Source organism: Oncorhynchus masou, chromosome 9 (assembly GCF_036934945.1).
Source record: "Oncorhynchus masou masou isolate Uvic2021 chromosome 9, UVic_Omas_1.1, whole genome shotgun sequence".
NCBI lineage: Eukaryota > Metazoa > Chordata > Actinopteri > Salmoniformes > Salmonidae > Oncorhynchus > Oncorhynchus masou.
The window spans coordinates 3763686-3790774 of record NC_088220.1 but is presented as its reverse complement, the minus strand read 5'-3'; the positions used below and the strand labels follow the sequence as shown (position 1 = coordinate 3790774).

The 27089-nt window shown below is 41.9% G+C and overlaps 1 protein-coding gene across 1 annotated transcript in view; it reads right to left on the bottom strand.

The window, feature by feature from the left end:
• LOC135545392 (netrin receptor UNC5A-like) overlaps positions 1 to 27089 on the bottom strand; it is a 517562-nt gene that overhangs the window by 270141 nt on the left and 220332 nt on the right. The window contains 1 exon segment of the mRNA XM_064972999.1: positions 7763 to 7930. Within this exon segment, the coding sequence (XP_064829071.1) occupies positions 7763 to 7930 (168 nt within the window).

Genomic DNA, 27089 nt, shown 5'->3' with positions numbered 1-27089 from the left:
AGGTCTTTGACTGGTTATCTCTGCTGCCAGGACAGAGAAGAGCTGCTATATTCATCTACTGGGATGCCAGGACAGAGAAGAGCTGCTATATTCATCTACTGGGATGCCAGGACAGAGAAGATCTTTGACTGGGTATCTCTGCTACTGGGTGACAAGACTTTTACTAATTTCCTAAAAGTTGTAAGACTCACACGGCAGTTCAAAAATTAATAACAACAACAACAAAAACAAAACCGGTTCAGAATGCTGTTCAACTGTCACTACAACCAGGAATTAAACTCTATTGCTGGAACGTAGCATTCATTATTTTATATATCTCTGGGAAAGATGGGAGAGAAAAAAACTGAAGAACACAACAGCGCTACTTAACTAATGATCAACAAAGAATTCTGCCTCTGGAAAAATTAGTGGATTGTTTGAAAAAGCAGGATTGCTGCTAAAACAGCAAGATGAGAAAACTACACTGACAGAAACAGAAACCACAATCTGCCATAATCAAAACCCGACAACGAGCCACTGTATTGAAATGTCAGACAAGGCAAATCCTCATGTAAATTATTCACACTGAGCCGGCATCCCAAATGGTCCCCTAAATCCCTATATAGTGCACTGCAAGTAGTGCACTATAAAGAGAAAAGGGTGTGCCATTTGGGACACAGATATGAATCTAAAAGACATTACACAGCTCCAAATGTCATTGATTCATTCTGGCCTCCTGTCTGGTAGTCTCTAGTCTACCCATGTAGTCAGTAGCACATTGAACCTGTAAAGGTCACAGACTACAGTACTAATGGCGATGAATGCGTCTAGAACCTAAAATAATTCCTTGATTGTCCCCTACAGGAGAACCCTTTGAAGAATCCTTTACGATTCCAGGTAGAACCCTTTAGGGTTCCATGTAAGAACCCTTTCCACAGAGGGTTCTACATGGAACCCAAAAGGGTTCTACGTCAAAAAAAAAACGTTCTCCTTGGAACAAAAAAGGAGTTCCCTTTTCAGGACAGATGAAGGACCCTTTCAGGCCACAAATTCACACAAAATGAGGTGGAAACTGAGCTGCACTTCCTAACCTCCTGCCAAATGTATGACCACATTAGCGACACATATTTCCCTCAGATTACACAGATCCACAAAGAATTTAAAAACATATCAAATATTGATAAACCCATATCTATTTGGTATATAGTTTATATTTAACCTTTATTTAACTAGGCAAGTCAGTTAAGAACAAAGTATTATATACAATGACGGCCCACCCCGGCCAAACCCGGATGACGCTGGGCCAATTGTGCACCGACCTATGGGACTCCTAATCAGTCGGTTGTGATACAGCCTGGATTCAAACCAGGGACTGTAGTGACGCCTCTAGCACTGAGATGCAGTGCCTTAGACCTCTGCGCCACTCGGGAGACCAATGGGTCACAGCAGCAAGATTGTTGCCACAAGAAAAGGGCAACCAGTGAAGAACAAACACCATTGTAAATACAACCCATATTTATGTTTATTTATTTTCCTTTTTGTACTTTAACCATTTGTACATCGTTATAACACTGTATACGTATATACATAATATGACATTTGTAATGTCTTTATTCTTTTGGAACTTTGTGAGTGTAATGTTTACTGTTCATTTTACAATTTTATTTTCACTTCTGTTTCTTATAAATTTCACTTACTTTGGCAATGTAAACATAAGTTTCCCATGCCAATAAAACCCCTTGAATTGAGAGAGAGAGAGAGAAAGAGGGACAGAGAGAGAGACAGAGCAAATGAGTAAGACAGAAAGCGCCCCCTTTCCCCAGACAGACAAAGCAGAGCCAGCAGAGCCGTGATAGAGGTCAAGCCCCAGTCTATCCCTCATCTACAGAGTGGACTTGCAGGGTCTGGGGTACTGGCCTCAGTCTCACACTCCGTCTAAAATGGCACCCTATTCCCTATATACTATAAGGTCCAAACAAAAGTAGTGCACTATATAGGGGGTAGGGTGCCACTTGGGACCAGCCCCAGCCTCAGTCCCCTCTGTCTCACTACACTGCCCACACAGGCCACAATGCAATTTGTGTTACAGTGCCCTTAGGGTTGGAATTACATGGAGACAATTTTAGCCTATTCTGAGTCCACATGTAATCTCCTTAAAGCTTATGGAGTTGCTCTGTCTGCTTTGTTATAGGAGCACCTTGCATCCCTGGGTACTTCTGAGACTGAGTCCATGAACGCACTGTTTTAATCAGATCAAATCCACCTCTTGTTGCTGTCAGAATCCACATCCCCCTGCTGCTTTTTGTCTCCTACTGTTTCCCGTGGTTTTCTTGTTCCTCTAGGAGCATTAGTTATATTCTGAAGAGGCCGTATTACTTTCACTCCAGCCTGACGCTACTGTGGGTGACGTCTGACTACTTGTCCTGAGAGTGATGATGCCATGAGATGTTCTAATGAGATCTCTGATTGGTTGCAGTAGATATGACTCAGGTACTAGGGAGCAGGAACAGTAGAAGCTGGAGTCTGACGGAGGTGGAGGGTTTAGCTCCCTGCTGTTGACGGAGCATAGGATGTTTGTGGAATATTTTCCGGGGGTCAGCATGGCTGACTAATGCCCCCCCCCTCTCTCTCTCTCTCTCTCTCTCTCTCTCTCTCTCTCTCTCTGTCTCTCTGTCTCTCTCTCGCTCTCTCTCTCTCTCTCTCTCTCTCTGTCTTTCTCTCTCTCTCTCTCTCTCTGTCTTTCTCTCTCTCTCTCTCTCTCTCTCTCTCTCTCTCTCTCTCTCTGTCTTTCTGTCTCTCTCTCTGTCTCTGTCTCTGTCTCTCTCTCTGTCTTTCTGTCTCTCTCTCGCTCTCTCTGTCTTTCTGTCTCTCTCTCTGTCTCTCTCTCTCTCTGTCTTTCTGTCTCTCTCTCTGTCTCTGTCTCTCTCTGTCTTTCTCTCTCTCTCTCTCTCTCTCTCTGTCTTTCTCTCTCTCTCTCTCTCTCTCTCTCTCTCTTCTGTCTCTCTCTCGCTCTCTCTGTCTTTCTGTCTCTCTCTCTGTCTCTGTCTCTCTCTCTGTCTTTCTGTCTCTCTCTCGCTCTCTCTGTCTTTCTGTCTCTCTCTCTGTCTCTCTGTCTCTCTCTCTCTCTCAATTCAATTCAATTCAAGGGGCTTTATTGGCATGGGAAACATGTGTTAACATTGCCAAAGCAAGTAAGGTATATAATATATAAAGTGAAATAAACAATAAAAATTAACAGTAGACATCACACATCTCTCTCTGTCTCTCTCTCTCTCTCTCTCTGTCTCTCTCTCTCTCTCTCTCTCTCTCTCTCTCTCTCTCTCTCTCAATTCAATTCAATTCAATTCAATTCAATTCAAGGGGCTTTATTGGCATGGGTAACATGTGTTAACATTGCCAAAGCAAGTAAGGTAGATAATATATAAAGTGAAATAAACAATAAAAATTAACAGTAGACATCACACATACAGAAGTTTCAAAACAAAGACATTACACATGTCATATTATATATATATATATATATATATACAGTGTTTTTACAATGTACAAATGGTTAAGGACACAGGATAAAATAAATAAGCATAGATATGGGTTGTATTTACAATGGTGTGTGTTCTTCACTGGTTGCCCTTTTCTTGTGGCAACAGGTCACAAATCTTGCTGCTCTGGTGGCACACTGTGGAATTTCACCCAGTAGATATGGGAGTTTTTCAAAATTGGATTTGTTTTCGAATTCTTCGTGGATCTGTGTAATCTGAGGGAAATATGTCTCTCTAATATGGTCATACATTGGGCAGGAGGTTAGGAAGTGCAGCTCAGTTTCCACCTCATTTTGTGGGCAGTGAGCACATAGCCTGTCTTCTCTTGAGAGCCATGTCTGCCTACGGCGGCCTTTCTCAATAGCAAGGCTATGCTCGCTGAGTCTGTACATAGTCAAAGCTTTCCTTAAGTTTGGGTCAGTCACAGTGGTCAGGTATTCTGCCGCTGTGTACTCTCTGTGTAGGGCCAAATAGCATTCTAGTTTGCTCTGTTTTTTTGTTAATTCTTTCCAATGTGTCAAGTAATTATCTTTTTGTTTTCTCATGATTTGGTTGGGTCTAATTGTGCTGCTGTCATAGGGCTCTGTAGGGTGTGTTAGTGAACAGAGCTCTCTCTGTCTCTCTGTCTCGCTCTCTCCCTGTCTCTGTCGCTCTCTCTCTCTGTCTCTCTCTCTCTCCCTCTCTCTCTCTCTCTGTCTCTCTCTGTCTCTCTCTCTTTCTCTCTCTCTCTCTCTCTCTCTGTCTCTCTCTCTCTCTCTGTATCTCTCTCTCTCTCCCTCTCTCTCACTGTCCCTCTCTCTCTCTCTGTCCCCCTCTCTCTCTCTCTCCCTCTCTTTGCCTCCACGCCACTCTGCCTCTACACCACTCTGCCTCCACACCACTCTGCCTCTACACCACTCTGCCTCTACACTACTCTGCCTCCACACCACTCTGCCTCCACGCCACTCCTCTGCCTCCACACCACTCTGTCTCTACACAACTCTGCCTATGTCTCTACACCACTCGGCCTCTGCCTCCACACCACGCTGCCTCTGTCTCCACACCACGCTGCCTCTGTCTCTACACCACTCTGCCTCTGCCTCCACATCACTCTGCTTCTGCCTCTACACCACTCTGCCTCTGTCTCCACACCACTCTGCCTCTGACTTCACAACACTCTGCCTCTGTCTCTACACCCCTCTGCCTCTACACCACTCTGCCTCTGTCTCTACACCACTCTGCCTCTACCTCCACACCCCTCTGCCTCTGCCTCTACACCACTCTGCATCTGCCTCTACACCACTCTGCCTCTGCCTCCACACCACTCTGCCTCTGCCTCCACACCACTCTGCCTCCACACCACTCTGCCTCTGCCTCTACACCACTCTGCCTCTGTCTCTACACCACTCTGCCTCTACCTCCACACCCCTCTGCCTCTGCCTCTACACCACTCTGCCTCTGCCTCCACACCACTCTGCCTCTGCCTCCACACCACTCTGCCTCCACACCACTCTGCCTCTGCCTCTACACCACTCTGCCTCTGCCTCTATACCACTCTGCCTCTACACCACTCTGCCTCTGCCTCTACACCACTCTGCCTCTACACCACTCTGCCTCTGCCTCCACACCACTCTGTCTCTACACCACTCTACTCTGACACCGTACCACGACTAGTGATTATGACTGTTTACCAAATGGCACCCGTCCCAAATGACACCATATTCCCTATATAGTGCACTATTTTAGACCAGGGCCCTGCTAAACAGGGAATAGGGTGCCATTTGGGATGTAGACAGGGACTCAGTCTCTCACAGAAGAGGCCAGCTGAGAACAAGTTTTCATTGACAACGGTGACCTGGCCAAGATAAAGCAAAGCAGTGTGGCACAGACAACAACACAGAGTTACACATGGAGTAAACAAACGTACAGTCAATAACACAATAGAAACATCTATATACAGTTTGTGTAAATGTAGTAAGATTAGGGAGGTAAGGCAATAAATAGGCCATATTGGCAAAATAATTACATTTTAGCAATTAAACACTGACCAGTGAGCTGAGATAAGGTGGGGATTTAGCAATTAAACACTGGAGTGATAGATATGCAGAAGATGAATGTGCAAGTAGAGATACTGGGGTGCAATGAAGCAACAAAAAAAATAACATCATGGGTGTCACGCCCTGGTCTATATTTATTATGTTTATCTGCATTTATTTGGTCAGGCCAGGGTGTGACATGGGTTTTTTGTGGTGTGTTTTGTCTTGGGGGTGTCTAGCATAGTCTATGGCTGCCTGAGGTGGTTCTCAATCAGAGGCAGGTGATTATCGTTGTCTCTGATTGGGAACCATATTTAGGCAGCCATATTCTTTGAGTGTTTCGTGGGTGATTGTTCCTGTCTCTGTGTTTGTTGTCACCAGATAGGCTGTATAGGTTTTCACGTTCCGTTTGTTGTTTTTGTATAGTTCGTTTTTTCATTCCTCATTAAACATGTCTCAAAAATACCACACTGCATTTTGGTCCATTTCTCTTCTACCAGACGAAAGCCGTTACAATGGGGATGAGGTAGTTGGGTGGCGCATTTAAAGATGGGCTATGTACAGGTGCAGTGATCTGTGACCTGCTTTTACAGCTGGTGCTTAAAGTTAGAGAGGGAGATATGTCTCCAGCTTCAGTGATTTTTGCAATTCGTTCCTGTCATTGGCAGCAGAGAACTGGAAGGAAAGGAGGCCAAAGGAGGAGTTGGCTTTGGGGATGACCAGTGAGATATACCTCCTGGAGCACGTGCTATGGGTGGGTGTTTCTATGGTGACCAGTGAGCTGAGTTAAGGCGGGGATATGATCTGACTTATAGATGACCTGGAGTCAGTGGGTTTGGCGATGAATATTAAGCGAGGGCCAGCCAACGAGAGCATACAGGTCACAGTGGTGGGTAGTATATGGGGCTTTGGTGGCAAAACGGATGGCACTGTGATAGACTGCATCCAATTTGCTGAGTAGAGTTGGAGACTATTTTGTAAATGACACTGCAGAAGTCAAGGATCGGTAGATTAATCAGTTTTACGAAGGTATGTTTGGCAGCATGAGTGAAGGAGGCTTTGTTGCGAAATAGGAAGCCGATTCTAGATTTAATTTTGGATTGGAGATGCTTACTGTGAGTCTGGAAGGAGAGTTTACAGTCTAACCAGACACCTAGGTATTTGTAGTTGTCCACGTATTCTAAGTCAGAACCGTCCAGAGTAGTGATGTTGGACAAGCGGGCAGTGATCGGTTGAAGAGCATGCATTTAGTTTTATTTGCATTTAAGAGCAGTTGGAGGCCACAGGAGGAGTGTTGAATGATACGAATCAGGTATCTGATCTGATATGAATCAGGTATCTGATCTGATATGAATCAGGAATCTGATCTGATATGAATCAGGAATCTGATCTGATATGAATCAGGAATCTGATCTGATATGAATCAGGAATCTGATCTGATATGAATCAGGAATCTGATCTGATATGAATCAGGAATCTGATCTGATATGAATCAGGAATCTGATCTGATATGAATCAGGAATCTGATATGAATCAGGTATCTGATCTGATAGGTATCTGATATGAATCAGATATGAATCAGGTATCTGATCTGATAGGTATCTGATATGAATCAGATATGAATCAGGGATATTGGTGTACTGCACAGACTACAGGGAGGAGAAACAGAGATGTGTGGCTACAGACTGATGACACAAAGGTATATTTATCACTCTCCTCAAACCAATCTATTCACAGACAAACAACCAAACAGCCAACCACCCGCTCACCAGCTTAACAATTATACTTTATTGCAAAATAATTGATGGAAAAACAGGCAAAAGAGAGCAGCCAATCTAAATATTAACTAATTATGTATCTTAGCACAAAAATGTAAATGAGCCAAAGCATGCCAAACCGTGCTAAGCCAATCAGAGACAAGCAGAGGTGGACCCACAGAACAGGAAGTAGCCTAGCTGAATGATATATATATATGTATATGTATATACAGTGGTTGAGCGGGCGGTGTTACCTGGGCAGGTGGAGCTACAGGACAGGAAGTAGCCTAGCTAAATGCCTGGGAGCGGATGCGCGGGCAATGTTACCTGGGCAGGTGGAGCTACAGGACAGGAAGTAGCCTAGCTGAATGACTGGGAGCGAATGAGCGGGCGGTATTACCTGGGCAGGTGGCTGTGCAGGACAGGAAGTAGCCTAGCTGAATGACTGGGGCGGTTGAGCGGGCGGTGTTACCTGGGCAGGTGGCGGTGCAGGCGCTTTTCTGGACATTCTGTCCGTCACAGGCCAAGCCCCCGTTCAGCGGCGTGGGATTGGTGCAGCTGCGGCTCCTCCTCTGCCAGCCCCTCCCACAAACTGCGCTGCACGCCGACCACGTTGTCCAGGTAGACCAACCTCCGTTCACTGTCACCGTGATGAAGTGATGGAGGGAGAGGAGGAGGGAAGTCAATGAGTAAGATAGGGAAGGGAGGGATGGAGGGAGAGGAGGAGGGAAGCCAAGGGGTAAGATAGGGGAGGGTGGGATAGAGCGAGGGGGAGGGTGGGATAGAGGGAGGGGAGGGAAGGATAGAGGGAGGGGGAGGGTAGGATAGAGGGAGGGGGAGGGTGGGATAGAGGGAGGGAGGGTGGGATAGAGGGGGGGGTGGGATAGAGGGAGGGGGAGGGTGGGATAGAGGGAGGGGGAGGGTGGAACAGAGGGAGGGGGAGGGTGGGATAGAGGGAGGGGGAGGGTGGGATAGAGGGAGGGGGAGGGTGGGACAGAGGGAGGGGGAGGGTGGGACAGAGGGAGGGGGAGGGTGGGATAGAGGGAGGGGGAGGGTGGGACAGAGGGAGGGGGAGGGTGGGACAGAGGGAGGGGGAGGGTGGGACAGAGCGAGGGAGAGAAGGTACAGGGATGAAGGAATGGAGGAAGGTAGGGAGAAAAGGGAGTGAGGGGAACAGTGAAAGTTGAAGAGAGGAGTGGAGGGAGGATGGGATGGGATGAAGGGATGAAGCGACAAATCAGCCAGGGTTACCCGACATGGTCCTGTCTGACTACATGTATCATGGCCAGATAGATATTAGTGGGGTTCTGTCTGACTACATGTATCATGGCCAGATAGATATTAGTGGGGTTCTGTCTGACTACATGTATCATGGCCAGATAGATATTAGTGGGGTTCTGTCTGACTACATGTATCATGGCCAGATAGATATTAGTGGGGTCGTGTCTGAATACATGTATCATGGCCAGATAGATATTAGTGGGGTCCTGTCTGACTACATGTATCATGGCCAGATAGATATTAGTGGGGTCCTGTCTGACTACATGTATCATGGCCAGATAGATATTAGTGGGGTTCTGTCTGACTACATGTATCATGGCCAGATAGATATTAGTGGGGTTCTGTCTGACTACATGTATCATGGCCAGATAGATATTAGTGGGGTTCTGTCTGACTACATGTATCATGGCCAGATAGATATTAGTGGGGTCCTGTCTGACTACATGTATCATGGCCAGATAGATATTAGTGGGGTTCTGTCTGACTACATGTATCATGGCCAGATAGATATTAGTGGGGTTCTGTCTGACTACATGTATCATGGCCAGATAGATATTAGTGGGGTTCTGTCTGACTACATGTATCATGGCCAGATAGATATTAGTGGGGTCCTGTCTGACTACATGTATCATGGCCAGATAGATATTAGTGGGGTTCTGTCTGACTACATGTATCATGGCCAGATAGATATTAGTGGGGTTCTGTCTGACTACATGTATCATGGCCAGATAGATCTAGTATGAGTTGTCTGTCTGCTGCCATGTGACTATAGTACTGTAGGTGTGATGCTGTCTGCTGCCATGTGACTATAGTACTGTAGGTGTGATGCTGTCTGCTGCCATGTGACCACAATACTGTAGGTGTGATGCTGTCTGCTGCCATGTGACCACATTACTGTGGGTGTGATGCTGTCTGCTGCCATGTGACCACAGTACTGTAGGTGTGATGCTGTCTGCTGCCATGTGACTATAGTACTGTAGGTGTGATGCTGTCTGCTGCCATGTGACTATAGTACTGTAGGTGTGATGCTGTCTGCTGCCATGTGACTATAGTACTGTGGGTGTGATGCTGTATGCTGCCATGTGACCACAATACTGTGGGTGTGATGCTGTCTGCTGCCATGTGACCACAATACTGTAGGTGTGATGCTGTCTGCTGCCATGTGACCACATTACTGTGGGTGTGATGCTGTCTGCTGCCATGTGACTATAGTACTGTAGGTGTGATGCTGTCTGCTGCCATGTGACTATAGTACTGTAGGTGTGATGCTGTCTGCTGCCATGTGACTACTGTACTGTGGGTGCGATGCTGTCTGCTGCCATGTGACCACAGTACTGTGGGTGTGATGCTGTCTGCTGCCATGTGACCACAATACTGTAGGTGTGATGCTGTCTGCTGCCATGTGACCACAATACTGTAGGTGTGATGCTGTCTGCTGCCATGTGACTACTGTACTGTAGGTGTGATGCTGTCTGCTGCCATGTGACCACAATACTGTGGGTGTGATGCTGTCTGCTGCCATCTTACTACTGTACTGTGGGTGTGATGCTGTCTGCTGCCATGTGACCACATTACTTTAGGTGTGATGCTGTCTGCTGCCATGTGACCACAGTACTGTGGGTGTGATGCTGTCTGCTGCCATGTGACTATAGTACTGTAGGTGTGATGCTGTCTGCTGCCATGTGACTATAGTACTGTGGGTGTGATGCTGTATGCTGCCATGTGACCACAATACTGTGGGTGTGATGCTGTCTGCTGCCATCTTACTACTGTACTGTGGGTGTGATGCTGTCTGCTGCCATCTTATTACTGTACTGTAGGTGTGATGCTGTCTGCTGCCATGTGACTATAGTACTGTAGGTGTGATGCTGTCTGCTGCCATGTGACCACAATACTGTAGGTGTGATGCTGTCTGCTGCCATGTGACCACATTACTGTGGGTGTGATGCTGTCTGCTGCCATGTGACCACAGTACTGTAGGTGTGATGCTGTCTGCTGCCATGTGACTATAGTACTGTAGGTGTGATGCTGTCTGCTGCCATGTGACTATAGTACTGTAGGTGTGATGCTGTCTGCTGCCATGTGACTATAGTACTGTGGGTGTGATGCTGTATGCTGCCATGTGACCACAATACTGTGGGTGTGATGCTGTCTGCTGCCATGTGACCACAATACTGTAGGTGTGATGCTGTCTGCTGCCATGTGACCACATTACTGTGGGTGTGATGCTGTCTGCTGCCATGTGACTATAGTACTGTAGGTGTGATGCTGTCTGCTGCCATGTGACTATAGTACTGTAGGTGTGATGCTGTCTGCTGCCATGTGACTACTGTACTGTGGGTGCGATGCTGTCTGCTGCCATGTGACCACAGTACTGTGGGTGTGATGCTGTCTGCTGCCATGTGACCACAATACTGTAGGTGTGATGCTGTCTGCTGCCATGTGACCACAATACTGTAGGTGTGATGCTGTCTGCTGCCATGTGACTACTGTACTGTAGGTGTGATGCTGTCTGCTGCCATGTGACCACAATACTGTGGGTGTGATGCTGTCTGCTGCCATCTTACTACTGTACTGTGGGTGTGATGCTGTCTGCTGCCATGTGACCACATTACTTTAGGTGTGATGCTGTCTGCTGCCATGTGACCACAGTACTGTGGGTGTGATGCTGTCTGCTGCCATGTGACTATAGTACTGTAGGTGTGATGCTGTCTGCTGCCATGTGACTATAGTACTGTGGGTGTGATGCTGTATGCTGCCATGTGACCACAATACTGTGGGTGTGATGCTGTCTGCTGCCATCTTACTACTGTACTGTGGGTGTGATGCTGTCTGCTGCCATCTTATTACTGTACTGTAGGTGTGATGCTGTATGCTGCCATGTGACCACAGTACTGTAGTTGTGATGCTGTCTGCTGCCATGTGACTACTGTACTGTGGGTGTGATGCTGTCTGCTGCCATGTGACCACAGTACTGTAGGTGTGATGCTGTCTGCTGCCATCTTATTACTGTACTGTAGGTGTGATGCTGTCTGCTGCCATGTGACCACATTACTGTGGGTGTGATGCTGTCTGCTGCCATGTGACCACAATACTGTAGGTGTGATGCTGTCTGCTGCCATGTGACCACATTACTGTGGGTGTGATGCTGTCTGCTGCCATGTGACTATAGTACTGTAGGTGTGATGCTGTCTGCTGCCATGTGACTATAGTACTGTAGGTGTGATGCTGTCTGCTGCCATGTGACTATAGTACTGTGGGTGTGATGCTGTCTGCTGCCATGTGACCACAATACTGTGGGTGTGATGCTGTCTGCTGCCATGTGACCACAATACTGTAGGTGTGATGCTGTCTGCTGCCATGTGACCACATTACTGTGGGTGTGATGCTGTCTGCTGCCATGTGACCACAGTACTGTGGGTGTGATGCTGTCTGCTGCCATGTGACTATAGTACTGTAGGTGTGATGCTGTCTGCTGCCATGTGACTATAGTACTGTAGGTGTGATGCTGTCTGCTGCCATGTGACTACTGTACTGTGGGTGTGATGCTGTCTGCTGCCATGTGACCACAATACTGTAGGTGTGATGCTGTCTGCTGCCATGTGACCACAATACTGTAGGTGTGATGCTGTCTGCTGCCATGTGACTACTGTACTGTAGGTGTGATGCTGTCTGCTGCCATGTGACCACAATACTGTGGGTGTGATGCTGTCTGCTGCCATCTTACTACTGTACTGTGGGTGTGATGCTGTCTGCTGCCATGTGACCACAGTACTGTAGGTGTGATGCTGTCTGCTGCCATGTGACTATAGTACTGTAGGTGTGATGCTGTCTGCTGCCATGTGACCACAGTACTGTGGGTGTGATGCTGTCTGCTGCCATGTGACCACAGTACTGTGGGTGTGATGCTGTCTGCTGCCATCTTATTACTGTACTGTGGGTGTGATGCTGTCTGCTGCCATGTGACCACAGTACTGTGGGTGTGATGCTGTCTGCTGCCATCTTATTACTGTACTGTGGGTGTGATGCTGTATGCTGCCATCTTCCTATTGTACTGTAGGTGTGATGCTGTATGCTGCCATCTTCCTACTGTACTGTGGGTGTGATGCTGTCTGCTGCCATCTTACTACTGTACTGTAGGTGTGATGCTGTCTGCTGCCATGTGACCACAATACTGTAGGTGTGATGCTGTCTGCTGCCATGTGACTATAGTACTGTAGGTGTGATGCTGTATGCTGCCATCTTCCTACTGTACTGTAGGTGTGATGCTGTATGCTGCCATCTTACTACTGTACTGTAGGTGTGATGCTGTATGCTGCCATCTTACTACTGTACTGTAGGTGTGATGCTGTATGCTGCCATCTTCCTAGTGTACTGTAGGTGTGATGCTGTATGCTGCCATCTTACTACTGTACTGTGGGTGTGATGCTGTCTGCTGCCATGTGACCACAGTACTGTAGGTGTGATGCTGTCTGCTGCCATCTTACTACTGTACTGTGGGTGTGATGCTGTCTGCTGCCATGTGACCACAATACTGTGGGTGTGATGCTGTCTGCTGCCATGTGACCACAATACTGTGGGTGTGATGCTGTCTGCTGCCATGTGACCACAATACTGTGGGTGTGATGCTGTCTGCTGCCATGTGACCACAATACTGTGGGTGTGATGCTGTCTGCTGCCATCTTACTACTGTACTGTGGGTGTGATGCTGTCTGCTGCCATGTGACCACAGTACTGTAGTTGTGATGCTGTCTGCTGCCATCTTACTACTGTACTGTAGTTGTGATGCTAACCATGGTAACCAATCCTATTTGGAACACTACTTCATAGCCCTATAGGTCCTGGTCAAAAGTAGCGCACTACTTCATAGCCCTATAGGTCCTGGTCAAAATTATTGCACTACTTCATAGCAATATAGGCCCTGGTCAAAAGTAGTGCACTACTTCATAGCCCTATAGGCTCTGGTCAAAATTAGTGCACTACTTCATAGCCCTATAGGCCCTGGTCAAAAGTAGTGCACTACTTCATAGCCCTATAGACTCTGGTCAAAATTAGTGCACTACTTCATATCCCTATAGGCCCTGGTCAAAAGTAGTGCACTACTTCATAACCCTATAGGCCCTGGTCAAAAGTAGTGCACTACAAAGGGAATAGTTTGCCAGTTGGGATGGAGCCAATGTACATCCTGACTAGAGTCAATGACAGGTGCACCAGCGGGCAGGCTCCCCTTTTCCTTGAGCTGCGAACAAAGTGACCACTGTGGGGGACAGGAAAGAACGTGACACTTCCCTCATGTTGATGGGAATAAGAAAGAACGTGACACCCTGCTGCTCTTGACCTTGGTTCCATGTTCAAGAAAAAACTGCAGAAAGACATAAACACACCTGCTCCTGTGCTGTGGTATGTACACTAGCTGTGAATATGTAACTATGGTAACTATCATTCTCTTTCTCAAACTAGATACTGGCCGTGTCCAAATATCCATACTAGCGTACTAAATACTTAAACTGCATACTATGTCAAATCAAAGGACTTTATTCATCACATGAGCCGAATACAACAAGTGTAGACCTTAGGGTGAAATGTTTACTTAAAAGCCCTTAACCAACAGTGCAGTTCAAGAAGAGTTAAGAAAATATTTACGAAATAAACTGAGGTAACACCATTTTTTAAATAATAAGCAACACAATAACAAGGCTTTATACAGGGGTTACCGGTACCGAGTCAGTGTGTGGGGGGGTACTTGTTAGGTGAGGTCATTTGTAGGTAGGGGTGAAGTGACAATGCATAGATAATAAACAGCGAGTAGCAGCAGTATACAAACAAATGGGGGGGGGGGGGGGTCAGTGTAAATAGTCTGGTGGCCATTTGATTAATTGTTCAGCAGTCTTATGGCTTGAGGGTAGAAGCTGTTTAGAGGCCTCTTGGTCCTAGACTTGGCGCTCCGGTACAGCTTGCCGTGCGGTAGCAGAGAGAACAGTCTATGACTAGGGTGGCTGGAGTCCCTGACAATTTTATGGGCTTTCCTCTGACACCACCTATTATATAGGATGTGGATGGCAGGAAGATTGGCCCAGTCATGTACTGTTCAAACTACCCTCTGTGGCGCCTTGCAGTTGGATGCCGAACAGTTGCCATACCAGGCGGTGATGAAACCGGTCAGGATGCTCTCGATGGTGCAGCTGTTCAACATGCCAAATCTTTTCAGTCTCCTAAGGGGATAAAGGTTTTGTCGTGCCCTCTTCACGACTGTCTTGGTGTGTTTGGACCATGATAGTTTGTTAGTGATGTGGACACCAAGGAACTTGAAACACTCTACATGCTCCACTACAGCCCTGTCGATGTTAATGAGGCCAGCCTTTTCCTGTAGTCAACGATCAGCTCCTTTGTCTTGCTCACATTGAGAAAGAGGTTGTTGTCCTGGCACCACACTGCCAGTTCTCTGACCACTTTATAGTGTCTCATTGTTGTTGGTGATCAGGACTACCGCTGTTGCCTCGTCAGCAGAATTAATAATGGTGTTGGAGTCGTTTTCGGCGATGCAGTTGTGAGTGAACAGGGAGTACAGGAGGGACAAAGTACACACCCCTGAGGGACACCAGTGTTGAGGACCAGCTTGGCAGATGTGTTGTTGCCTACCCTTTCCACCTGGGGACGGCCCATCAGGAACTCCAGGATCCAGTTGCAGAGGTTTGGTCCCAGGGTCCTTAGCTTAGTGATGAGCATCGTGGGCACTATGGTGTTGAACGCTAAGATGTAGTCGATGAACAGCATTCTCACATAGGTGTTCCTTTTGTCTAGGTGGGAAAGGGCAGTGTGGAATGCGATTGAGATTGTCTCACCTGTGGATCTATTGGGGCGGTATGTGAATTGGAGTGGGTCTAGGATGTCTGGGAGGATGCTGTTGATGTGAGCCATGACCAGCCTTTCAAAGCACTCCATGGCTACAGATGTGAGTGCCACAGGACGGTAATCATTTAGGCAGGTTAACTTCACTTCCTTGGGCACAGGGACTATGGTGGTCTGCTTGAAACATGTAGGTATTACAGACTCGGTCAGGGAGAGGTTGAACATGTCAGTGAAGACACTTGCCAGTTGGTCCGTGCATGCTTTGCATACACACTCTGGTAATCCGCCTGGCCCCGTGGCTTTGTGAAGGTTGCTTGCCTCAAAGCTAGCATTAAAGGTATTTAGCTCGTCCGGTAGGCTTGCATCACTGGGTAGCTCGCGTCTGGGTTTCCCTTTGTAGTCCGTAATTGTTTTCAAGCCCTGCCACATCTGACAAGCGTCAGAGCCGGTGTAAGAAGGATTCAATCTTAGTCCTGTATTGATGCTTTGCTTGTTTGATGGTTCGTCTGAGGGCATAGTGGGCCTTATTATAAGTGTCCGGGTTAGAGTCCCGCTCCTTGAAAGCGGCAGCTCTAACCTTTAGCTCGATGTGGATGTTGCCTGCCTGCTACCTGCCACCTCTACGCTCTAACAACTAGGCTACCTGCCACCTCTACACACTAACCACTAGGCTACCTGCCACATCTACACTCTAACCACTAGGTTACCTGCCACCTCTACACTCTAACCACTAGGCTACCTGCCACCTTTACGCTCTAACCACTAGACTACCTGCCACCTCTACACTCTAACCACTAGACTACCTGCCACCTCTACACTCTAACCACTAGGCTACCTGCCGCCTCTGCACTCTAAATAAATAAATAATAATAATAATAATAAATAAATAATAAAATTTGATTTGATTTGATTTACTAAACTAAACTTCATACTAAACTAAACTTCTTATTAAACTAAACTTCTTACTAAACTAAACTTCTTACTAAACTAAACTTAATACTAAACTAAACTTCTTACTAAACTAAACTTCTTATTAAACTAAACTTCATACTAAACTAAACCTCATAATAAACATCTTACTAAACTAAACTTCTTACTAAACTAATATTCATACTAAACTAAAGTTCTTACTAAACTTCTTACTAAACTAATATTCATACTAAAATTCTTACTAAACTAAACTTCATACTAAACTAAACGTCTTACTAAACTAAACATCTTACTAAACTAAACTTCTTACACAACTAAACGTCTTACTAAACTAAACATCTTACTAAACTAAACTTCTTACTGAACTTCATACTAAAGTAAACGTTATACTAAATTTATTACTAAACTAAACTTCATACTAAACTAAACGTCATACTAAACTTCATACTACACTAAACTTCTTACTAAACTAAACTTCTTACTAAACTAAACTTCATACTAAACTAAACTTCTTACTAAAAAAACTTCATACTAAACTAAATGTCTTACTAAACTAAACTTCTTACTAAACTAAACTTCATACTAAACTAAACTTCTTACTAAACTAATTACTAAACTAAACTTCTTACTAAATTAAACTTCATACTAAACTAAACTTCATACTAAACTCCTTACTAGACTTCTTACTAAACTAAACTAAATACTAAACTAAACTTCTCACTAAACTTCATACTAAACTAAATTTCTTACTAAACTAAACTTCATACCAAACTAAACTTCTTACTAAACTAAACTTCTTACTAAACCAAATTTCATACTGAACTACATTTCTTACTGAACTTCATACAAAAGTAAACTTCGTACTAAATTATTTACTAAACTAAACTTCTTGCTAAACTTCATACTAAACTAAACTTCTTACAAAACTAAACTTCATACAAAACTAAACTTCTTACTAAACTTCATACTAAACTAAACTTCTTACCAAACTAAACTTCATACAAAACTAAACTTCTTACTAAACTTCTTACTAGACTTCTTACTAAATTAAACTTCATACTAAACTAAACTTCTTACTAAACTAAACTTCTTACTAAACTAAACTTCATACTAAACTAAACTTCTTACTAAACTTCTTACTAAACTAAACTTCATACGAAACTAAACTTCTTACTAAACTTCATACTAAACTAAACTTCTTACAAAACTTCTTACTAAACTAAACTTCATACGAAACTAAACTTCTTACTAAACTTCTTACTAAACTAAACTTCATACTAAACTAAACGTCATACTAAACTAAACTTCATACTAAACTAAACTTCTTACTAAACTAAACTTAATACTAAACTAAACTTCTTATTAAACTAAACTTCTTACTAAACTAAACTTAATACTAAACTAAACTTCTTACTAAACTAAACTTCTTATTAAACTAAACTTCATACTAAACTAAACCTCATAATAAACATCTTACTAAACTAAACTTCTTACTAAACTAATATTCATACTAAACTAAAGTTCTTACTAAACTTCTTACTAAACTAATATTCATACTAAAATTCTTACTAAACTAAACATCTTACTAAACTAAACTTCTTACACAACTAAACGTCTTACTAAACTAAACATCTTACTAAACTAAACTTCTTACTGAACTTCATACTAAAGTAAACGTTATACTAAATTTATTACTAAACTAAACTTCATACTAAACTAAACGTCATACTAAACTTCATACTACACTAAACTTCATACTAAACTAAACTTCTTACTAAACTAAACTTCTTACTAAACTAAACTTCATACTAAACTAAACTTCTTACTAAAAAATCTTCATACTAAACTAAATGTCTTACTAAACTAAACTTCTTACTAAACTAAACTTCATACTAAACTAAACTTCTTACTAAACTAATTACTAAACTAAACTTCTTACTAAATTAAACTTCATACTAAACTAAACTTCATACTAAACTCCTTACTAGACTTCTTACTAAACTAAACTAAATACTAAACTAAACTTCTCACTAAACTTCATACTAAACTAAATTTCTTACTAAACTAAACTTCATACCAAACTAAACTTCTTACTAAACTAAACTTCTTACTAAACCAAATTTCAAACTGAACTACATTTCTTACTGAACTTCATACAAAAGTAAACTTCGTACTAAATTATTTACTAAACTAAACTTCTTGCTAAACTTCATACTAAACTAAACTTCTTACAAAACTAAACTTCATACAAAACTAAACTTCTTACTAAACTTCATACTAAACTAAACTTCTTACCAAACTAAACTTCATACAAAACTAAACTTCTTACTAAACTTCTTACTAGACTTCTTACTAAATTAAACTTCATACTAAACTAAACTTCTTACTAAACTAAACATCTTACTAAACTAAACTTCATACTAAACTAAACTTCTTACTAAACTTCTTACTAAACTAAACTTCATACGAAACTAAACTTCTTACTAAACTTCTTACTAAACTAAACTTCATACTAAACTAAACGTCATACTAAACTAAACTTCATACTAAACTAAACTTCTTACTAAACTAAACTTCATACTAAACTAAATGTCTTATTAAACTAAACGTCATACTAAACTAAACTTCATACTAAACTAAACTTCTTACTAAACTAAACTTAATACTAAACTAAACTTCTTATTAAACTAAACTTCTTACTAAACTAAACTTAATACTAAACTAAACTTCTTACTAAACTAAACTTCTTATTAAACTAAACTTCATACTAAACTAAACCTCATAATAAACATCTTACTAAACTAAACTTCTTACTAAACTAATATTCATACTAAACTAAAGTTCTTACTAAACTTCTTACTAAACTAATATTCATACTAAAATTCTTACTAAACTAAACTTCATACTAAACTAAATGTCTTACTAAACTAAACATCTTACTAAACTAAACTTCTTACACAACTAAACGTCTTACTAAACTAAACATCTTACTAAACTAAACTTCTTACTGAACTTCATACTAAAGTAAACGTTATACTAAATTTATTACTAAACTAAACTTCATACTAAACTAAACGTCATACTAAACTTCATACTACACTAAACTTCATACTAAACTAAACTTCTTACTAAACTAAACTTCTTACTAAACTAAACTTCATACTAAACTAAACTTCTTACTAAAAAATCTTCATACTAAACTAAATGTCTTACTAAACTAAACTTCTTACTAAACTAAACTTCATACTAAACTAAACTTCTTACTAAACTAATTACTAAACTAAACTTCTTACTAAATTAAACTTCATACTAAACTAAACTTCATACTAAACTCCTTACTAGACTTCTTACTAAACTAAACTAAATACTAAACTAAACTTCTCACTAAACTTCATACTAAACTAAATTTCTTACTAAACTAAACTTCATACCAAACTAAACTTCTTACTAAACTAAACTTCTTACTAAACCAAATTTCATACTGAACTACATTTCTTACTGAACTTCATACAAAAGTAAACTTTGTACTAAATTATTTACTAAACTAAACTTCTTGCTAAACTTCATACTAAACTAAACTTCTTACAAAACTAAACTTCATACAAAACTAAACTTCTTACTAAACTTCATACTAAACTAAACTTCTTACCAAACTAAACTTCATACAAAACTAAACGTCTTACTAAACTTCTTACTAGACTTCTTACTAAATTAAACTTCATACTAAACTAAACTTCTTACTAAACTAAACATCTTACTAAACTAAACTTCATACTAAACTAAACTTCTTACTAAACTTCTTACTAAACTAAACTTCATACGAAACTAAACTTCTTACTAAACTTCTTACTAAACTAAACTTCATACTAAACTAAACGTCATACTAAACTAAACTTCATACTAAACTAAACTTCTTACTAAACTAAACTTCATACTAAACTAAATGTCTTATTAAACTAAACTTCTTACAAAACTAAACTTCATACTAAACTAAACTTCATACTAAACTAAACTTCTTACTAAACTTCTTACTAATGTAACGGCGTTCTTCTTTTGTTGAAGGAGAGTCGGACCGAAATGCAGCGTGTAAGTTACTCATGTTTAATGTGAAAACGAACAAACGAACTATACATGAAATAACTTAATAAATACAAAAACAACAAACGGAACGTGAAACCTATTACAGCCTGACTGGTGAAACTAACACAGAGACAGGAACAATCACCCACAAAATGTAAAGCAAAACCCAGGCTACCTAAATACGGTTCCCAATCAGAGACAACGAGAATCACCTGACTCTGATTGAGAACCGCCTCAGGCAACCAACCTATTAAACACGCACACACACCCCTAATCAACTACAATCCCAAACACTACAAACCCCAATACGGAAATACAATACATAATAACCCCATGTCACACCCTGGTCTGACTAACTAATAAACTAAAACACAAAATACTAAGACCAAGGCGTGACAGAACCCCCCCCCCCCCTAAGGTGCGGACTCCCGAACGCACCTCAAAACCATAGGGAGGGTCCGGGTGGGCGTCTGTCCATGGTGGCGGTTCCGGCTCCGGACGTGGACCCCACTTCATAAATGTCATTGTTCCTCCCCTTCGCGTCCATGGATAATCCACCCTAACCGCCGACCATGGCCGAATAGTCCTCACCCAGAACCCTACATAACAGAGGAGCAGCTCGTGACTGAGGGGCAGCTCTGGACTGAGGGGCAGCTCTGGACTGAGGGGCAGCTCGGGACTGAGGGGCAGCTCGGGACTGAGGGGCAGCTCGGGACTGAGGGGCAGCTCGGGACTGAGGGGCAGCTCGGGACTGAGGGGCAGCTCAGCACTGAGAGGCAGCCCAGCACTGAGAGGCAGCCCAGTACTGAGAAAAAGCCCAGTACTGAGATGAAGCCCAGCCAGGCAGTTGAATCCGGCAGATCCTGGCTGACTGGCGGATCCTGGCCGACTGGCGGATCCTGGCTGACTAGCAGATCTGGCAGATCCTGGCTGACTGGGTGATCCTGGCTGACTAGCAGATCTGGCAGATCCTGGCTGACTGGCGGATCTGGAAGAGTCTGGTTGACTGGCAGATCTGGAAGAGTCTGGTTGACTGGCAGATCTGGAAGAGTCTGGCTGTCTGGCGGATCTGGAAGAGTCTGGCTGACTGGCAGATCTGGAAGAGTCTGGCTGACTGGCAGATCTGGAAGAGTCTGGCTGACTGGCAGATCTGGAAGAGTCTGGTTGACTGGCAGATCTGGAAGAGTCTGGCTGTCTGGCGGATCTGGAAGAGTCTGGCTGACTGGCAGATCTGGAAGAGTCTGGCTGACGGGCAGATCTGGAAGAGTCTGGCTGACTGGCAGATCTGGCTGCTTCATGCTGACTGATGGCTCTGGCTGCTCCATGCTGACTATCGGCTCTGGCTGCTCCATGCTGACTATCGGCTCTGGCTGCTCCATACTGACTGTCGGCTCTGGCTGCTCCATGCTGACTGGCAGCTCTGGCTGCTCCATGCAGATTGACAGCTCTGGCGGCTCCTTGCAGACTGGCAGCTACTTGCAGACTGGCAGCTCCATGCAGACTGGCAGCTCTGGCTGCTTTATGCAGACTGACAGCTCTGGCTGCTCCATGTAGACTGGCAGCTCAGGCTGCTCTATACAGGCAGGAGGCTCCGGCAGTGCTGTAGAGGAGGAAGGCTCTAGAACCGCTGAACAGACGGGAGACTCCGACAGCGCAGGAGAGGGAGAAAGCGCTGGCTGCGCTGAACAGGCGAGGCGCATTGAAGGCCTGATGCGTGGTGCTGGCACTGGTGGTATTGGGCCGAGGACACGCACAGGAAGCCTAGTGCGGGGAGCTGCTACTGGAGGGCTGGGGTGTGGAGGTGGTACTGGATAGACCGGACCGTGCAGGCGCACTGGAGCTCTTGAGCACCGAGCCTGCCCAACCTTACCTGGTTGAATACTCTCGGTTGCCCTGCCAGTGCTGTGAGGAGAAATAGCCCGCACTGGGCTATGTAGGTGAACCGGAGACACCGAGCGCAAGGCTGGTGCCATGTAAACCGGCCCAAGGAGACGCACTGGAGACCGGATGCGTAGAGCCGGCTTCATGGCATTTGGCTCAACGCTCAATCTAGCCCGGCCGATACGCGGAGCTGAAATATACCGCACCGGGCTATGCACCTGCACTGGGGACACCGTGCGCACCACTGCATAACACGGTGCCTGCCCGGTCTCTCTAGCCCCCCAGTAAGCACAGGGAGATTGCGCAGGTCTCCTACCTGACGCAGCCATACTCCCTGATAGCCCCCCCCCCAATACATTTTTGGGGCTGCTTTTCGGGCTTCCTTGCCAACCGTGTTCCCTCGTATCGTCGGCTCCTATCTCCGGCTGCCTCTGCTCTCCTTAGTGCCTCCTCCTGTTGCCATCCACGTCGCCGTGCTGCCTCCTCATACCAGCGCCTCTCCGCTTCAGCCGCTTCTAATTCCTCCTTAGGGCGGCGATATTCACCAGACTGAGCCCAGGGTCTTTTTCCTTCCAGCACGTCTTCCCATGTCCATTCTCCGAATAATTCCTCCTCCCTTTGCTGCTCCAGCTGTCGCTGCCTGTTGACACGCTGCTCGGTCCGAGTGTGGTGGGTGATTCTGTAAAGGCGTTCTTCTTTTGTTGAAGGAGAGTCGGACCGAAATGCAGCGTGTAAGTTACTCATGTTTAATGTGAAAACAAACAAACGAACTATACATGAAATAACTTAATAAATACAAAAACAACAACCGGATCGTGAAACCTATTGCAGCCTGACTGGTGAAACTAACACAGAGACAGGAACAATCACCCACAAAATGTAAAGCGAAACCCAGGCTACCTAAATACGGTTCCCAATCAGAGACAACGAGAATCACCTGACTCTGATTGAGAACCGCCTCAGGCAGCCAACCTATTAAACACACACACGCATCTAATCAGCTACAATCCCAAACACTACAAACCCCAATACGAAAATACAATACATAATAAACCCATGTCACACCCTGGTCTGACTAACTAATAAACTAAAACACAAAATACTAAGACCAAGGCGTGACAACTTAACTATACTTCTTACTAAATTAAACTTCATAATAAACTCCTTACTAGACTTCTTACTAAACTAAACTAAATACTAAACTAAACTTCTTACTAAACTTCATACTAAACTAAATTTCTTACTAAACTAAACTTTATACCAAACTAAACTTCTTACTAAACTAAACTACTTACTAAACCAAATTTCATTCTGCACTACATTTCTTACTGAACTTCATACAAAAGTAAACTTCGTACTAAATTATTTACTAAACTAAACTTCTTACTAAACTTCATACTAAACTAAACTTCTTACTAAGCCACACTTCTTACTAAACTAAACTTCATACGAAACTAAACTTCTTACAAAACTTCTTACTAAACTAAACTTCATACTAAACTAAACTTCTTACTAAACTTCATACTAAACTAAACTTCTTACTAAACTAAACTTCATTCTAAACAAAACATCTTACTAAACTAAACTTCATACTAAACTAAACTTCATACTAAACTAAACTTTTTACTAAACTACTTACTAAACTAAACTTCATACTAAACTAAACTTCTTACGAAACTTAATACTAAACTAATCTTCTTACTAAATTAAACTTCATACTAAACTAAACTTCATACTAAACTCCTTACTAGACTTCTTACTAAACTAAATAATAAACTAAACTTCTTACTAAACTTCTTACTAGACTTCTTACTGAACTAAATTTCATGCTAAACTAAACTTCTTACTAAACTTCATACTAAACTAAACTTCTTACTAAACTAAACTTCATACCAAACTAAACTTCTTACTAAACTAAACTTCTTACTAAACCAAATTTCATACTGAACTACATTTCTTACTGAACTTCATACAAAGGTAAAATTCGTACTAAATTATTTACTAAACTAAACTTCTTACTAAACTTCATACTAAACTAAACTTCTTACTAAGCCACACTTCTTACTAAACTAAACTTCATACGAAACTAAACTTCTTACTAAACTACTTACTAAAATAAACTTCATACTAAACTAAACTTCATACTAAACTCCATACTAGACTTATTACTAAACTAAACTAAATAATAAACTAAACTTCTTACTAAACTTCTTACTAGACTTCTTACTGAACTAAACTTCATGCTAAACTAAACTTCTTACTAAACTTCATACTAAACTAAATGTCTTACTAAACTAAACTTCTTACTAAAGTAAACTTCATATTAAACTAAACTTCAAACTAAACTAAACTTCTTACTAAACTACTTACTAAACTAAACTTCTTACTAAACTAAACTTCATAGTAAACTAAATGTCTTATTAAACTAAACTTCTTACAAAACTAAACTTCATACTAAACTACATACTAAACTAAACGTCTTACTAAACTACTTACTAAACCAAACTTCTTACTAAATTAAACTTCATACTAAACTAAACTTCATACTAAACTCCTTACTAGACTTCTTCCTAAACTAAACTAAATACTAAACTAAACTTCTTACTAAACTTCATACTAAACTAAATTTCTTACTAAACTAAACTTCATACCAAACAAAACTTCTTACTAAACTAAACTTCTTACTAAACCAAATTTCACACTGCACTACATTTCTTACTGAACTTCATACAAAAGTAAACTTCGTACTAAATTATTTACTAAACTAAACTTCTTACTAAACTTCATACTAAACTAAACTTCTTACTAAGCCACACTTCTTACTAAACTAAACATCATACGAAACTAAACTTCTTACAAAACTTCTTACTAAACTAAACTTCATACTAAACTAAAATTCTTACTAGACTTCTTACTAAACTAAACTTCATACTAAACTAAACTTCTTACTAAACTTCTTACTAAACTAAACTTCTTACTAAACTAAACTTCATACTAAACTAAACTTCATACTAAACTACTTACTAAACTAAACTTCATACTAAACTAAACTTCTTACTAAACTTCATACTAAACTAATCTTCTTACTAAATTAAACTTCATACTAAACTAAACTTCATACTAAACTCCTTACTAGACTTCTTACTAAACTAAACTAAATAATAAACTAAACTTCTTACTAAACTTCTTACTAGACTTCTTACTGAACTAAATTTCATACTAAACTAAACTTCATACCAAACTAAACTTCTTACTAAACTAAACTTCTTACTAAACCAAATTTCATACTGAACTACATTTCTTAACGAACTTCATACAAAGGTAAAATTCGTACTAAATTATTTACTAAACTAAACTTCTTACTAAACTTCATACTAAACTAAACTTCTTACTAAGCCACACTTCTTAATAAACTAAACTTCATACGAAACTAAACTTCTTACTAAACTAAACTTCAGATTAAACTAGACTTCTTACTAAACTAAACTTAATACTAAACTAATCTTCTTACTAAATTAAACTTCATACTAAACTAAACTTCATACTAAACTCCATACTAGACTTCTTACTAAACTAAACTAAATAATAAACTAAACTTCTTACTAAACTTCTTACTAGACTACTTACTGAACTAAACTTCATGCTAAACTAAACCTCTTACTAAACTTCATACTAAACTAAACTTCATACTAAACTAAATGTCTTACTAAACTAAACTTCTTACTAAACTAAACTTCATATTAAACTAAACTTCAAACTAAACTAAACTTCTTACTAAACTACTTACTAAACTAAACTTCTTACTAAATTAAACTTCATACTAAACTAAACTTCATACCAAACTAAACTTCTTACTAAACTAAACTTCTTACTAAACTAAACTTCATATTAAACTAAACTTCAAACTAAACTAAACTTCTTACTAAACTACTTACTAAACTAAACTTCTTACTAAATTAAACTTCATACTAAACTAAACTTCATACTAAACTAAACTTCTTACTAAACCAAATTTCATACTGAACTACATTTCTTACTAAACTAAACTTCATACCAAACTAAACTTCTTACTAAACTAAACTTCTTACTAAACCAAATTTCATACTGAACTACATTTCTTACTGAACTTCATACAAAAGTAAACTTCGTACTAAACTACTTACATACCTTAAGGGAACATTTCGACAATCACCGTATAGTTAGTGAGAAAGTCCCTATTGGAACTGTACGGTCCCTTACTAGACGTCCGAAAACATTTTAGAAATTCGGAGACGGCGTCGGGCCGAGCGGTAGGGCCAGACCTACCGGGAAGTCATCAAATGAACTTTGTCGGACATTCGGTTTTCGTTTAATAAAATAAACAAATTTTAGCCCATTTTTGCGCAATGCCGGAATATCCCACAAGAGGGCATAAGCAATCATATTGCTATTGGACAAAACATCACGAATCACGACGTGCCATATCTCGGAAACCGAAAATATTTCGAAGCCGAAACTTGGTGAGCGTAGGTTTGGCATTATGGGAAGATGGCCCCGAACAAGATGGCGTCTAGGCCTCAACGGTTTTTGAGTTATGGCCATATTTCTGGGATTAAAGGTCCAAAATGAAAATAGAGAAAAGATTTTTTCACTTCACGTCAAAGTCAAGGAGCCTCCGGTGTCAATAAAAAAAATCGGCCATTTATCTATCGTCATTTACGAGAAATCGTACGTTGACCAGATCGTGATGTTCAGATATAGGTGTTTTTTTTTTTTCAACGGTTACAGATCCAGTTGCA